General features: G+C 42.8%; 1 protein-coding gene across 2 annotated transcripts; it reads left to right on the plus strand.

Moving 5' to 3' along the window:
- Window positions 1-14: 14 nt before the first annotated feature.
- On the plus strand, window positions 15-14,702 carry LOC121930110 (probable flap endonuclease 1 homolog). Of its 2 annotated transcripts, XM_042466320.1 has the most exons (11): window positions 15-443; window positions 1,541-1,631; window positions 2,045-2,147; window positions 3,758-3,803; window positions 4,655-4,737; window positions 6,607-6,740; window positions 7,959-8,019; window positions 10,764-10,895; window positions 11,356-11,507; window positions 12,442-12,589; window positions 14,255-14,467. In XM_042466320.1, the coding sequence occupies exons 1-11, from the start codon at window positions 362-364 to the stop codon at window positions 14,324-14,326; spliced, it is 1,104 nt and encodes a 367-aa protein (XP_042322254.1). In that variant the 5' UTR covers window positions 15-361; the 3' UTR covers window positions 14,327-14,467. The 2 variants fall into 2 exon arrangements, with proteins under 2 accessions (XP_042322254.1, XP_042322253.1); XM_042466319.1 differs by lacking the exon at window positions 12,442-12,589 and having other exon boundaries at window positions 14,255-14,702.
- The last annotated feature ends 1,829 nt before the right edge of the window (window positions 14,703-16,531 follow it).

Consider the following 16,531-nt stretch of genomic DNA (forward strand, 5'->3'; position numbering starts at 1 on the left):
TAAAAGCGAAGCGGAAGATGCGGAGGCTAGAGCGGTATCAGCGCGCCATAGAGGGCCATAGAGAGTAACCAATGAATAGGGCCGACTAGAGAAGAGAAAGAGGAGAGACGATCCCAGTTCCGCCATGGGAACCCACCGGGGGACCTTGGGCGAGTCACACTCTCTCAGCCTCAAAGGCAAAGCTCTCTCCTTCCCAAGGGAATCCCATGGCAGCAGGGTCTCCGTGAGTCGGAAGAGGTTTGAAGGCGCACCGCAGCAGCCATCCCCATGAAAGGGGTGTGAGCTGGTGGTTGCTGCGTACTCTGCACTTGCTCAGGGGACCCACCGGCCAGCCTCCCTTCCTCCTCCGGACCCTCTGGCCATGGGCATCGCCAAGCTGGCCGAGCTGATCAAGGAAGAAGCGCCGGAGGCCGTCCGCACTGTTTCTCTGGAGCAGTTTCGGGGTGAGAGTGGCGTCAATTGGGGGCGGGGGGGGGGGAGCGGACCGCAGCAGGAGACAGCCTAAGAGGACCCACGGGCATCAGCAGCTTCATCAATGACTTGGATGAAGGAATAGAGGGCATGCTTATCAAATGTGCAGATGACACAACATTAGGAGGAGTAGCTAATACTCCAGAGGACAGGATCAAGATTCAAAATGATCTGAATAGACTAGAAAGCTGGGCCACAGCTAACAAAATGAACTTCAACACGGAGAAATGTAAGGTATTGCACTTAGGGAGGAAAAATGAAATGCACAGATATAGGATGATGGGGGACACCTGGCTGAATGAAAAAGTGCATGTGAAAGGGATCTGGGAGTCCAAGTAGACCACAAGTTGAACATGAATCAACAGTGTGATGCAGCAGCTAAAAAGGCCAATGCAATTTTAGGCTGCCTCAATAGAAGTATAGTGTCTAGATCAAGAGAAGCATAGTGACACTCTATTCTGCTCTGGTCAGGCCCCACCTAGAATATTGTGTCCAGTTCTGGGCAGCACAATTCCAAAAGGACATTGAGAAACTGGAGCCATGTGTCCAAAAGAAAGTGACTAAAATGGTGAAAGGTCTGGAAACCATGAAGCCCTACGATGAAAGACTGAGGGAGCTGGAGAGATGAGTATGAGGTGGTATGATTACCCTATTTGTATTTGAAAGGGAGCAAGCTTGTTTTCTGCTGCTCCAGAACAGGACACAATGGAGCAATGGATGCAAGCGCCAGGAAAAGAGATTCCATCTGAACATTAGGAGGAACATCCTGACAGTAAGGGCTGTTCAACCATGGAAGACACTCCCTTGGAAGGTGATAGAGTCTTGGAGGTCTTTAAACAGAGGCTGGGTGGCCAGCTGTCGGATATGCTTTGATTGAGAATTTGGCAGCTGTTGACCATAGAGTTGTGCTGGAGAATCTAGAAATTCCTAAAGAGAACATATTAATCAAACCTGCAAATAATCAGATCTGCAAAAGTCAAAACTGCAAATATGGAGGGATGACTATAAATGAACATAACAACAGATAATGATAATAACAATTAACACTTCTTCCATTTGCTTGTCTCAGGCCAGGTGGTGGCTTTGGATGCCTCTGTGGCCATTTACCAGTTCCGCACAGCGATGCCCAAAATTGTCAACCGCCACGGACAAAATATCAGGTGAGCAGCTGCAAAGTGGAGGGAAGGTGACATTTTTCTTTCTCTCTCTTTTGCTTGAAGCAGGTGAGCTCCAGCGTCACTCAGGTTCCCTTTTTCCCCAAACTCACCTGGGGCCCATCTGCACTACGGAATTATAGCACTATGATTCCACTTTAACTGCCATGAGTCTGACCTGCAGAATCCTGGGAGTCCTGGAGTGAAAATAATAATAATAATAATTGTTATTATCCCTAGTTGTATTCTGTTTTTAAATGGTTGTGAGTGGCCTTGAATCCCATGCTGGGAGAAAGGCAGAATATTGAATGAATAAATGAATGCACAAAGAAAGAAAGAAAGGAAGGAAGGAAGGAAGGAAGGAAGGAAGGAATTCTTTCCTATGAGAATAAAATTAATGTCAGTTTTTCTCTTCTCAGTCCCTTGCAGGGGCTGTTTTACCGGACGTTGTATCTCCTGGAAAATGGCATCAAGCCCGTGTTTGTGTTTGATGGAAAACCTCCAGACCTGAAACAGACAGTGGTGCGTAAGTGAGAGAATCCTTTGGGTGCCCAGAGAAATGGGGCAGGAGAAGGAACCCAGAAGATCTTGGGTACTGTTACTGCAATGAGAGAGGAAGGATAAAGATGAGGATGATCACATTTATTTATATCTTGCCTTTCCTCCAGTTTGGGACTCAAGATGGCTTACAATAGACAAACTACCTTGGATCCTGCATGAGGAGATAGGCAGCATGTAAATCAAATAAATATTTAATAATGGAAAGATAGTAAGGAGGAGGCTAGTTTGGCCACCTCTCTGCTTTGCTTTCTCTGGCATCTACACTGTAGGAATAATGGACTTTGACACCATTAACTGCCATGGCTCCATCCTATGGAATCCTAGGATGTGTAGTTTTACAAGGTCTTCAGCCTTCTCTGCCAAAGGGTGTTGGTGTCTCACCAAACCACAAATCCCAGGACTCTGTAGGATGGAGCCATGGCAGTTAAACTGCATTATTTCTACAATGTAGTTGCATTGGTCTTCACCGGGAATGCAACCAACCTTTGTATCCATGGGTTCTGTATCCACAGATTCAACCATCCATGCCTTGAAAATATTCAGAAAATATAAACATTCCAGAAAGCAAACCTTGACTTTGTCATTTTATAGAAGGGATGCCATTTTACTCTGCCATTGTATTTAATGGGACTTGAGCATCCATGGATTTTGGTATCTATGGTGGGCACTGAAACCAAACCCCAGCAGATACCAAGGGCCTGTTGTACATTTTTCTTTAAGCAGGTGCTTAATAGGTAAGCACAGATTAGGTACATGTTTTATTTATTTATTTTTAAACTAATGCATGGTTTTAAATGATTTTATATTGTTTAATGTGGGGATTTTAAATCATTTAAAAATTCTATTGTTAAGTTTGAATATTTTTGTATTTTGTATATTTTATTTATTTATTTATTTATTTATTTATTATCCTGCCTTTCTCCCAAGTTGGGAGCCACGGCGGCTCATAAACACATTAAATCCACACTTTAAAAAAAGAATTAAAATAGTCTATTTTTATGTAGTTTTAAATGGTTTTTAGATGATTTTATGTTTTTATTGCAGTGTTTTTGGAAATGCTTTTTACTTGTGAGCCCCTTGAGTCCCTTCTGGGAGAAAGGCGGCATACAGATGATAATATTTTTTTTAAAAACTGATTCTTTTTGGAAGCCATCTTGGGTCCAACTCTGGGAGAAGGGCAGCATATAAATTAAATAAATACATGAATAAATAAAGGTGAGTGCTGGTCTAGCCTCTTTGAGAACGACAATCCTGAGCCCTGAGGGCTGCCACTGGGAAGGCCCTGTCTCCCGCATACAGGTGTACCCATGAAGGTAGTGGGATAGAGAGCAGGAAGGAAAGATTCAAAGTCTCAAAATATGGACAGGCTCATTAGGGAGAAACCCGTCCTTCAAATAGCTTGGGCCTCCTCTGTATTGGCTATCTCCAGGCTGGGAAGTGGCAAAATCAGGCAGCCAGCAGAGGAATAACAGTGGCTGTGTGTGTGGATCGGCACCCTTGTGACTGGGGAATATGATGGAATGAGAACTTGGGAGATGAAGTTTAGTGAACTTTGATTTTTCCTCCTACAGTTGGCCAAGCGGGCTGCAGTTACTGGAATCACAAAGGAAGCTGAAGGTAAGGATGTGCTGAACTCTATCCCATCACAGTCTAGAATCATAAAATTGGAAAATCTCTGAAGGTTCATCTTGTCTAGCTCCCTGCCAGATCAGGAATCAATGGCTAAAGCAATCCAGCAAACTATCCAACAAAGGAGAATTCGCTATCCTCCAAAGCAGTCTGTCCCACTTTTGAGGAAGCTCTTCCCAACGTTCTGTTGGAATCTGCTTTCTCATCATTTGAATCTATGGCTTTGGTTTTTGTCCTCTGCAGTAGTAGAAAACAAGCTCATTCCACCTTACACAGTCGGCCCTCTGTATCCATGGATTCCTTCAAGCATCCATACCTTGAAAATATTTTTAAAATATATAAACTCCAAAAGGGGAATCTTGATTTTACCATTTTATATAAGGGACACTATTTTAGTACACCAGTGTATTTATTGGGCCTTGAGCACCCATAGATTTTGATATCCACTCAGCATCCTGGAATCATACCCCATTGGATACCAAGAACCTACTGTATAGGACAGCCATTTTAATATTTAAATATGGTTATCAGAGGAGAAATGGACACAATATTCCAGGTGAAGTCTGACCAAAGCAAAATAGAGTGATGCTACTACTTCCCCTGATCTAGACACTAGGCTCCTGTTGATGCAGCCTAGAATTCCATTGGCTTTTTAGATGCTGCATCACTCTGCTGGCTCATGTTCAGCTTGTGCTCTCCCACAAAGTCGACTAGATCCTTTTCACATGTACTGCTGTCATGTCATCCTATATTTGTGACGTTCCTTTCTTTCTTTATACTCTTTGTATGCAACTTGACACAATAAAAACTGTATCTTAAATTTTTTCCCTCCCCACCAGATTCTACAAGTGACCTACCAGAACGGCTCCGAAAACAAGACTCAGAGACTCTGTTGAGCTGCCTGGGAGTTCCTTATGTACAGGTAACAAATGCGGGGTGTGTGTCTTATCTCTGCCAAAGAAGGGTGGGTCAAAGATATTTTTTGGGCCTATGGTGGGGTGCAGTGTCCCTTGAGTTTCCTCCTTCTCCTCCTTCCTTCTTTTTTTGGTGGGGGTGAAGTCATTCTGGGTTTAGGTCTGAACTTTAACGAAACTCTTTGTGATGATGAACTTTATTCCCTCCAAAGTGGTCTAGCAACTTGGATGGTGCGAAGTTGAAGGCTTTCATGGCCGGCATCCATAGTTTTTTGTGGTTTTTTTGGGGCTATGAGGCCGTGTTCTGGAAGAGTTTGTTCCTGATGTTTCGCCAGCAGCTGTGGCTGGCATCTTTAGAGAATGTTGGCATGGAAGAGAATGGGGTATTACTTCCTCTCAACCAACATTATATATACTCCACTCTCTTCCATGCTGTGAAGGTGCCGGCCACAGATGCTGGAAAAATGCCAGGAATAAACTCTTCTAGAACATGGCCTCATAGCCTGAAAAACCCACAAAATACTATAACTTGGATGCTGTCTTTACAATTTTGAGCAAAATTTATAATGGATTCACCACCCCATGAGCATAGAGATAGGACCTAGCCTCCCTAGCTTCCATCACTGGAAACATGTGGATCTGGTGGCAGCCCTTTCTTGTAGTCTGGAACCCTTAAAGAGTGGCGGTTTTTGTAAAAGCCCATGTCTCCTTGCTGAAAAGGTCAGAATTCTGCACCAAAGAAGCAGAGATTCTGTGCTGAGAAATGTGGAATTCTTTGCCCTGCTTGAGGTGCTTAAATATCCACCTTTCTTTCTTTCTTTCTTTCTTTCTGGTATGATTTATCTACCTTGCACTGACCCGGGGTGTGGCTATGAGGCGAGCAAAATGAAGGCACACTCCCCCCATAATGAAAATTAAATAATTCAATATTTTCCATACCTTGTCTCATTAATTAATGAGAATGACAACTGCTGTCAAGAAATCAGAAGACTAGGACTTGGAAGGGCAGCTATGTAGGAACTAGACAAGACCCTGAAATGTAAATGTAGATAATTGAATACTAAATTTGGGATTGTCCATGCCATCACATTTCCTATATCTGTGTACAGTTGTGAAAGCTGGACAGTGAAGAGAGCAGATAGGAAGAAAATCAACTTGTTTTGAGATGTGGTTCTGGAGAAGAGTTCTGCAGATACGATGGACTGCTAAAAAGACAAATGAATGGGGTCCTGGAGCAAATCAAACTCCAAAGTCTCCCTAGATGCTAAGATGACTAAAGTGAAGTTGTCATATTTTGGCCATATCATGAGAAGAATGGACTCACTAGAAAAAGACAATAATTGGTAGAGTGGAAGGCAGTTAGCAACAACAGTGAAAGCCAGCCTCTCCAAATAGTTTTTTCCTGCAATCCTCAGTTGTCTTGCATAGCAGAGAGTGAGATACTGAAAATCATTTACATTTATAACTCTTCTCTTTGCTGTGCTCACTTATCCTCGATCACTCTGCCTGTCTCTTTTATTTGGACAACTAAACTGTATTTCTGAATGTCCAACTGCAGTTTTTAAATAATTGCAATGCTAGAAAATTGGAGACTGAAGGAAAATTTCATGTGGAGGGCAGAACTCTTCTTGGGAGGAAGTGCACTCATCTTTACCAATAAAGCAGGCACCTGAGCGGTGTGTGTCTCCTTTATGTCAAAATACAGGGAAGACAATTGCAATTTGCCTCCACTACCCCTTGTTTCTCACCTGTTTTTGAAAGATATTTAAAATTATATGATATTTTAACCTTAGGAGAAAGATGGGACACAAAATCAATCAACTGGAGAATGTATATTTCTGTATTTAGAATGCACTGGGCTTTTCTCGCTCCCTCAGGCTCCAGCAGAGGCAGAAGCTACCTGCGCTGCTCTGGTGAAGTCTGGGCTTGCATCTTGCACAGCCACTGAAGACATGGATGCCTTACCCTTTGGGAGCGGACGTCTCCTCCGCCACCTTAATGCCAAAAATGGGTAAGAACAGGAGCATTAATACCTGGCCTTTTCCACTCAGGATCATGAGCAGAAATAATGGCATCTCTGGGCATGTGCAGAGGGTTTTTCACTCGCAGCTGAATGTCTACAACACCTCTGCCATACCCTCTATATTTTACATTTGAAAACGGGGACACATGTGGAGAAACATCAGAGAGGGCAAAAGTTATGAATTAAAGTTTAAAACACAAAAGCCAAGGGAAGCTGCAGCAGTTTGTTTTTGCCTCGAGGGGAGGATAAGATTTACCATCTCCTCCTCTGTTCTCCTTCTACTGAGTTAATGGAGTGGAAACTACTTTTGCTCTTTGAATTCAGTTTGTAGCAATTGAAGTAAGCTGAGGACAAAAAGGGAATGTGAGAGAAAGAGAGAGAAACTGGGACAGCTACAAAAGAGGGTCTCCAGGGACAGTCCCTGCCAAATTCTGCTCCCCACAGATCTGTGAGATAGAAGGAAAGAGTTTTGAGGACAAAGCAGGACTGGGAAAATGTGAGGAAAATGTGCCAGAAGTTCCATGTAAGTATATTTTCCAAGTTCAGGGAAACAGTATTTATAGTTTCAAAGAAAGTCTAAGGATGCATCTGCATTGCAGAAATAATTCAGTTTAACACTGCTTTAATTGTCATGGTTTCATGCTATGGAATCTTGGGATTTTAAGCTTGCTGTGGCACTGCAGTTCTCTGACACTGAAGGCTAAATATCTCACAGAACTACAAATTCCACAACTCTATAGCATTGAACCAGTTCCATAGCATTGGGAGTTAAAATGGTATCAAACTGCATTATTTCTTCAGTGCAGATCTAGCCTCTGGTTCAGAGTGCCTCATTTTAATAATAATAATAATAATAATAATAATAATAATAATAATAATAATTTGTTTTATTTATATACCGCTATTCCAAAGATCATAGCGGTGAACAGCAAGTAAGCTAATTAGCAAGTAAGCTAATTTGCCCCCAACAGTCTGGGTACTCATTTTAGCGACCTCGGAAGGATGCAAGCCTGAGTCGAGCTTGGGCCCTTTTGCTGGTCTTGAACTCACAACCTTGTGGTCTTGAGTGAGTGGCTGCAGTACAGGCATTTAACCACTGCGCCACCAGGGCTCCTGAGGCATGACAGTGAGGATGTGTTAAGACTCAGTGCATTTGGGGAGAGCACCCTGTTTGGAGCCTGATTTGTTCTGTCTTTTCCCCCCTAGTGACCTGGAAGAAATCTCCTTACCTGTAGTTCTGCAAAAGCTGAACCTGACGCATGAGCAGGTGAGGGCAGGTGGAAGCAGTGGGTTGTGTGTGTGTGTTGGGGGGGGGGAGGGGGTTGGTGTTGGTGGTTGTGATGAATTTATGTTTCTGAGTATTCTTGAGCTCCACTTACTCTCCCCACTATCACAGCTGAAAGGATGAACAAAGGGAAGACTCTGTGAGTTCAGACTGGCAAGAGAGAACAGGACCCATTAAAACTCTGTTGGCTCTAGCACTTCCGTCTATCCCCTCCTCTGACCCTTTCCAGCCATGGCTCCTTTTTGATCTTGCCAACCCACCAACGTGGGGACATTAAACAGATCTTGCCCCCTCTACACCTCTTCCCCCTGTGAGCCATTATCTCCTCATGCAGTAAGTCCATAGTGCCTCCATTTTGGTTTGCACAGTGGCATGCCAAATATATATGACACACGATGTGGGTGATTTTTAATACCACTCCTCCTTAGGAAACAGCTTTTCACATACAAAAAAGAAAAAATATATTACAGAGCATTAAAAAAAAAAAAAGAAAGAAACACACCAATGTGCAAACAAACAAAAAAGAGACAACATGTAGATATATTCTTACTTCACTTCCTCTAGAACAGGCGTGTAAGTTTGTTATTTCTATAAAGGTTCATAGTTACCAATAATTGTTAATAGGCACTGCAGTTCTCTGACACTGAAGGCTAAATATCTCACAGAACTATAAATTCCATAATTCCATAGCATTGAACCAGTTCCATAGCATTGGGAGTTAAAATGGTATCAAACTGCAGTATTTCTTCAGTGTAGATCCAGCCTCTGGTTCAGAGTGCCTCATTTTAGCAAGTAGTCATGAGGCATGACAGTGAGGATGTATTAAGTCATTAATAAACTTGGTGCTTTCTTTTTAGAATAGATAAACTATGTTCTATGTCCTATGTTAATTATAAATAAATATTGTATAAATTGTTTCCCTCTGTGTTTTCTTATTACCTTTATCTCATATCATATAACATATACTATGTATCATATAACATATCTGTAGTCTATTATTCCTCTCTTTCTTTATTTCCCTGTTCTTGTCTTTTTTTCTTTTTTGTATGGGAATAACTTTTATATGTTTCTTTAAATAATAAAAAACATTTAAAAATAGGAAACAGCCTTTCCTGGGTCTGATGGAGTTGCTGATCAGGAAGGAAAGGGTGCACACTCTTTGTGCCACTCAGCCAGCCAGGGCATCACAAAGGGGTGTATGGGCTACACTAGGTGACACCCTAAGTTGGGGTGACACCACTACACCACCCAAACATATGCCTTTTGGCAGAAAGGGGCCGTGGCATTCACCTGCATCCCTTTAAAATGCCAAAGGGACGGTGTGAGGGGGGCAAGGCTGAGTAGGAGGAGAAAGGAGAGACCCCAGGTTTTAAATTTTAATTTTTAAAAACATTTAAAAATTTAAATGGTTCAAATTCTTTTAACATTTTCTTCAAAAGCATCATCACATCTTACCAGATTTTTCTCTCTAACCACATGGAACTTTGTACATGTAAAGACATTTAGGATACGGAAACACAAAATGACTTATTTTTCTGTATTGCCTCCCAACCTGTAAGGGCTCCAAAGGCGATGAACACATAAAACCCAATTAACTTGATACAGAGATAAAGGTGTGACTTGTGTTATTGCAGATATCCCAGGAAACAGTCAGGGAGACCCCATGCAAGAAATCAGCAAGTTTTATTAGCCGGGGTGCTTCAGAGGAATCATTTCCAAAGCCTCAAGCCCAGGTCAACAGGTGGAATTCCCTTTTATAGGGATTCAGACAACGAACTCTTGAGCTACACCTTGATTGGTATATAGGATTTAAACATAGGTATATTATATTCACTCATTGGTTACAGAAAAGTATACAATTTGAACCCCATGTTGGTACCCATCAATCCCCTTTATCTGGACTGTTTTAACTCACTGTTTCAGCCTGGCCTTAATTTAAACATTCCTTATTCTGGCTTAATGCCAACATTCAGGCGCCAGAGATGTAATGAAGAGGCCATAAAGATGTCGCTTTGACCTCCTCAGTTATCTATCTCAGAAACAGTTTTTTGCCCTTATTTCATGTCCAGGCCTTCTAACAATTAACATATTGACTATATGGATTGGCTACCTCTAGAAATTAATTTTATTGACTTTCTTTCACCCTCTTCAGTGTCACTTCCTGTCACCATTTTGTGAGGAACTCTAGAGGAAAATGTAGATGCACCCAAAGATGTACATGATGTTGTTATGTTATATATATAGCTTCAGTTTTGCATCTTCTGATATCTGCAGTTTTGGGTGCACCTACACTGTAGAAATAATGCAGTTTGATGCCACTTTAACTTCCATGGTGCCATCATACAGAATCTTGGGATTTGTAGTTTTCTGAGGCAATAGTACCCTTTGGCAGAGAAGACTAAAGACATTTAAAATGACAAATCCTAGGATTCCATAGGATGGAGCTACAGCACTTAAAGTGGTGTCAAACTACAATTTTTCTACAGTGTAGACACAGCCTCAGGTTAACTTGGCCTTCTGTTGTGGGGCACGCAGTCTGAGCCATCTGGAGGGATGCTGGTTTGGAAAAAGAGACTTGCCTGCTTGCTTAACAAGTGGCTGATGGATTTCCAGAAATGGGGAGTGGAGGAGGTTTGGCACAGTAGAATCCAGGCTGGGGATAATTGTTAATTTTGCTCCTTGACATCATGACCCATTCTCCTTTCTTTTCATTGCCATTGATCCAGTTTGTGGATCTCTGCATCCTGCTGGGCTGTGATTACTGTGAAAAGATCCGAGGATTTGGCCCCAAAAAGGCCCTGAAGCTGCTCCAGCAACATGGAAGCATCGAGCTGGTGGTGCAGCACACCTGTCGCCAGGTATGTGTGTTGCGTCTTCAGTTCTTCATAAACCTGGATGATGTGCTGAGAGCTGGTAATGTGGGCAGCTGTAAAGAAGGACTGTCTATAGGTTTGCCAGGATGGATACAGGATGGAGCCCTTTTAACTTGAATCCATCAAGCTGAACAAAGGTACTTGTTTTCTCTTATCTTTCAAACTGTGCCTCCGCAACCCATTCCCATGGTCTCCACTAGGGAGGCAGGAGCTGTGTTAGAAGGGCATGGCTGCAACTGAAGGTTTGAATTTCAACATCACATGGCACAATTATGGCTCTTTGAAGCCACTTGAATCTTTATGGCTCCATCCTACAGAGCCTCTGGGCCCAAGGTGGAGGGTGAAGGACATACCTTGTCTGGTGGTTCATGTTCAAGCCAGGGATCTCCTGCTAGGAGAAAGATGGGATATTAAATGAATGAATGACACTTTCTACTTTTTGCAGAAACACCCATTGCCTGACAACTGGCCCCTGGAAGAGACCCGGCGGCTTTTTCTGCAGCCTGAGGTGGCTCAGATGAGCCAGGTGGTTCTGGAATGGAGGGAGCCGGATGAGAAGAAGCTGGTGCAGTTCCTTGCTCGGGAGAAGCACATGAAGTGAGTGCAGGTGGTGGTTTAGGCAGGATGCCTGGTCAGACCTCACCTGGAATATTGTGTCCAGTTCTGGGCACCATAGTTCAAGAAGGATGTTGAGAAGCTGGAGCATGTCCAGAGGAGGGTGACCAGAATGGTGGAAGGTCCTATGAGGAGAGCTTAGGGAGCTGGCTATGTTTAACCTGGAAAAGAGGAGGTTAAGGGGTGACACGATAGCCATGTTTAATATTTGAAGGGATGTTATATTGGAAATGCAGCAAGCTTGTTTTCTGCAGCTCCAGAGAATAAGACCCGGAACAATGGATGCAAGCTACAGGGAAAGAAATTCCACCTAAACAATAGCATGATCTTCTTGCATGGGAGAAGGGGGATGGATTGAATGGCCCTTGTGATCTCTTCCAACTCTTAATTTCTATGGTTTGGAAGAGTTGGAAGAGATGTCAAAGTCCATCCCGTCCAACCCCTCCTGCCATGCAGGAAGACACAACCCAAGCTCTCCCAGTGACAGATGGTCATCTAGCCTCTTTAAAAACCTCCAAAGAAGGAGACTCTACCACCCTCCAATAGTTCACTCTTCCAACTCCTGGCTATCACCAGCCCCTGAACTAGATCCAGCAAGGCCTTTCTTCTTTATATTGTTTGCTTTGCCTAAGAGAGGGGTGTGTTTGGCCTCCAAGGTGCTTAGATTGGAGGAGCAAAGGAAACTTTTTTTGCAGTCTGTCTGCTCTACTTGGGGATGCTGCCTGGACTAGGAGGTCTGGGCAGAGCTCAGAAGAAGTTAGTCTGTTTTGGACTACAACTCCCAGCATCCCAGTGCTAGTTGGAAGTTGTAGTCCAAAGAAGGTAATGTTTCCAACCAGTGTCCCAGCCCTTTCTGCCTCCATTTGCCATGGTATCTAGTTAGGCCACAGCAATAAACAGAGTCTGCATTTCACAGCGAGAGCCGAGTTTGTCGTCGAATGGAAAAGTGGCGGGAGAGCCGCCTGAAGCAGATTCAACCCCAGTTGATGGGCTCCTTGATGGAAGGCAGCCCAAGGCAGCAGAAGATAGGAGAGTTCTTCCGGATCAAGAAACATCAGAGTGAGGTGAGAGGAGGGAGAAACTGTTACAGCCAGTTGAGCAAAAAAACCAGGGAAAGAGCAGGAAATAATACTAGTACTAAAACTAAATGATGATGATGATAATGATAATTTCTTACCTGCCTCTCCCTATGTATCAAGGTGGTGAACAACAACAAATAGGGCACACAACATATAAAACCATACAGATGAAAAACAATCAGTCCATTCATTAAAATTAATAGTTTAAAAATCACTTGGTAGGCCTGCAAGAAGAGACCGGGGTTTAGTGCTGTTTTAAACTCGGGCTGCATTTGCACCATTTTCATCATCGCCATTTTCATTTCTATGCTGCCTTTCTCCCAGAAAAGGGACCCCAGGCGGCTCACAGAGAAAAAAACATTTTTAAAACTTTACAATAAAAATGTAAAACAGTTAAAATCATCTGAAAACAGCATGAATTTACATAAAAATACACAGATGTTAAAAAACATAAACTAAAACATGCACACCATATAAAATCCACCCTGACATGATTATATAAGGCGGAATATAATGCAGTTTGACAGCACTCTAACTTCCATGGCTCAGTGCTATGGAATCCTGGGATCTGTTGCGGTACCTGAGCTCTCTGACAGAGAAGGCTAAATATCTCCCAAAACTACAAATCCCAGGATCCTAAAGCATTGAGCCATAGAAGTTAAAGTGTTGTCAAATGGCATGATTTCTGCAGTGCAGATGCAGCCTCAGATATCTTTATCCAGCTGATGAATCTGGTCTGGCAGGTCATTCCACAATCCAAGGGCGGCTGAAGAAAACATCCTCCAGGTAATAGTCTAGTTTTGGCTGCCTGAAGTAGATGTCCCCCAAGGACCAGAGTGTACAGGATGGATTGTACAGGAGAAGGCAGTTCTATAGGTAATCTGGACCCAAACCATCTAGGGCTTTAATGATAACAACTAACACTAGAATAAGGGTAGAATTCAAAGATATAGCCATGTTAGTCTGCAGAATCAGAATGTAGAGAGATCTTGTAGCACCTTTGAGACTCACTGAAAGAAACAAGTTGGCAGCATGAGCTTTCCTAGACTTCAGTCTACTTCCTCAGATGCATATGCAGGAAGTAGACTTTAGTCAACAAAAGCTCATGCTGCCAACTTGTTTCTTTCAGTTAGTCTCAGTGGTGCTACAAGATCTCTCTACATTTGAATAAGGATTGGGGGCCTGCTCTCAGCTGGATGAAGCTGCCGTTCAGCCCTCCCCAAATCTTCACATAATACTGAAAGCTCATCACTGCTATAGGATAAGTTTGACTGGTGACAAACGGATGCAACAAGTGACCTACAGCAGAGGAAGCATCACAGCTATTTAGTTGATGGAACAAAGCAGATGGTGGAAACATGCTCCTAAACTTTCTTTTTGCAGATAGATTTATAGTTTTGCAAGTTCTTTCGTTTTCTCTGTCAAAGAGGGAGACAAATCCCAGAATTCTCTAGGATGGAGCAAGGCATATAAAGTGGTGTCAAACTGCATTATTTCAGCAGTGTAGAAGATGCACCCCAAGAAAGTAGCTTCCCCAGACTTTTAAATAATGGTTTCATTTTGTGCTTTCTCCATTCCTATAGGAAATTTTAAAGAAAAGCTGAACTGGATGGTGCATGCCTCATTCTGATTTGCCATTCCTTTTTACAGGGACTCAGCAGCCAGCCTTGCAGGAAGAAGCAAAAACCCAAGGACCAGCCAGAGACTGCAACTGGGACTTGAGAAAAGCATCTTTGAGTATTCATTTTTAGACTTGCGTCCTCTGTCTGCCAACAGGGCATTGGACACTGAAGCTGCCGAATCACTGTCCCAAAAGAGCAGCCTGCAAAGACGATGTTCCTGGACCAAGATGGAGATGCTTGCCAAGAGAATGATGGGATCTGCAACACATTATGGGAATCTTAGCAAACACTCCATCCTAGTGGGATCTATTTGGGATCAGGAGCCTATAACAGTAGATTTCTATGTTTGGAGGTGCATCTTCACTGTAGAAATAATGCATTTTGATACCAACTGTATTTAACTGCATGGCTCCATCTTGCAGAATCATGAGACTTGTAGTTTTGTGAGGCACCAGCACTCTTTGGCAGAGAAGACTAAAGACCTTGTAAATCCCAGGATTCTATAGGATGGAGCTAATGCACTTAAAGCGGTGTCAAACTGCACTATTTCTACAGTGTAGATCCACCCTGGGACTTTTGGGGTCCTTTCACACTGTACAATAATAGGACTATATAGGCTGCATCTACGCTGCAGAATTAATGCAGTTTGACACTGCTTTAACTGCTAAGGCTCCATGCTGTGGAATTCTGGGGTTTGTAGTTTTGTGAGATGTTTATCCTTCTCTGCCAGAGAACTCGGGTGGCACAACAAAGTACAATTCCCAGAATGCCATAGGATGGAGCCATGGCAGTTAAAGCGATGTCAAATTGCATTAATTCTGTAGTGTGGCAGCAGCCTGTGATTTCACATCTAACAGACATGGGGACTTGCTGTGATAGCCTGGGATTTGCAGTTTGGTGAGGCAGAACAACTGCAACTCCCAGGTCTTGAAAGCGCAGAATGACAGTTAAAGTGGAATGATTCAGCTATAACTGTGTAATGTGGAAAGGCCCTTAGTTTATGAGTGTAGCATTCCCTCCAATCACTAACACTACTCAGTGTGAATTTTTGGGGGTATTTTCACTTAGTACAACACTCGCAATGAATCCTTGAGCATGAACTCTGTGTTCCTGATATAGGGACGCAGGAAGGTTGCCTTACCCAAGGACATACCATTGGTCTGTATAAATTTCTCTTAATTTTTCTACCTTACTGGAGACAAATCCAGATTGTAACCAGATTTTGTATTTTCCAAAGCTAGTGTGTACATGTGTGAACCTGCAATTGTTATATTTGATAGCACTGAGTCATGGAAATTAAAGGAGTCATGGAAATAACTACTTTATTTCCGCGGTGTGGATACATCCATAATATACTTAACTACTTCATTTAATAAGTAGCTGATGTATGTGTGTGTGCCTTTGCCTTCAGGTCACCTGTCAGCTTATGGGAACCCCATATGGATGTTCAGTGTGCAGGGATGTCCATGCACATTTGGTTGTGCATTCAGTTGCACATTTGGTATCTTGGTTTGGTGGCACATTATAATGCCCCAAGGAGAACAGATGCATTCACTCTGAGGTTGTGAGTTAAGCTGCATATGCACTTCTGTAGCATATAGATCTGCACTGTGCATAAATCCACATTGCATGTGGTTGCACATTAGGTGTTTTGATTCAGTGGTGAATAGCTAAATTAGAATCACACAATCTTAAAGTTGGAAGGAACCAAGGTCCAATCCTTCGCTATGCACTCCTGGAAGATGCCCCTGTTTAAAGACCTCCATTACACAATTAATGCAGTTTGACATCACATTACTTGTCTTGGCTCTATACTATGGAATCCTGGGATTTGTAGTTGTGGTACCAGAACAGCAATAGCAAGTACATTTCTATACCGCTTTCAGTGTGTAAGCTAATTATGGTACTTTTGGGCTATGTGGCCATGTTCTAGAAGAGAAGATGCCAGCCACAGATGCTGGAGAATGTCAGGAACAAAATATGGCCACATAGCCTGAAGAAACCACAAAAAACGATGGATACTATGGATGAGACTTTAGCGACCTCCAAAGGTTGCCAGGCTGAGTCAACCCTGAGCCCCTGGCTGGTATTGAATGCTCTGACAGAGAAAGCTAACTATCGTACCAAACTACAAATTCCAAAATTCCAGAGCATTGAGCCACAGCAGTCAAAATGGACTCAAACTGCATTAATTCTATAGTGGTTTGAATCCACTAGTTCCCTGTTCTGTCTTTGGTTCAGCAGAAATTAAGTTCCTGTCAACTTTGAGATGTAACTCGGCGTGTAGATATTTAGCCTATGCTAC

This window comes from Sceloporus undulatus, chromosome 4 (genome assembly GCF_019175285.1).
Source record: "Sceloporus undulatus isolate JIND9_A2432 ecotype Alabama chromosome 4, SceUnd_v1.1, whole genome shotgun sequence".
NCBI classification, from domain to species: domain Eukaryota; kingdom Metazoa; phylum Chordata; class Lepidosauria; order Squamata; family Phrynosomatidae; genus Sceloporus; species Sceloporus undulatus.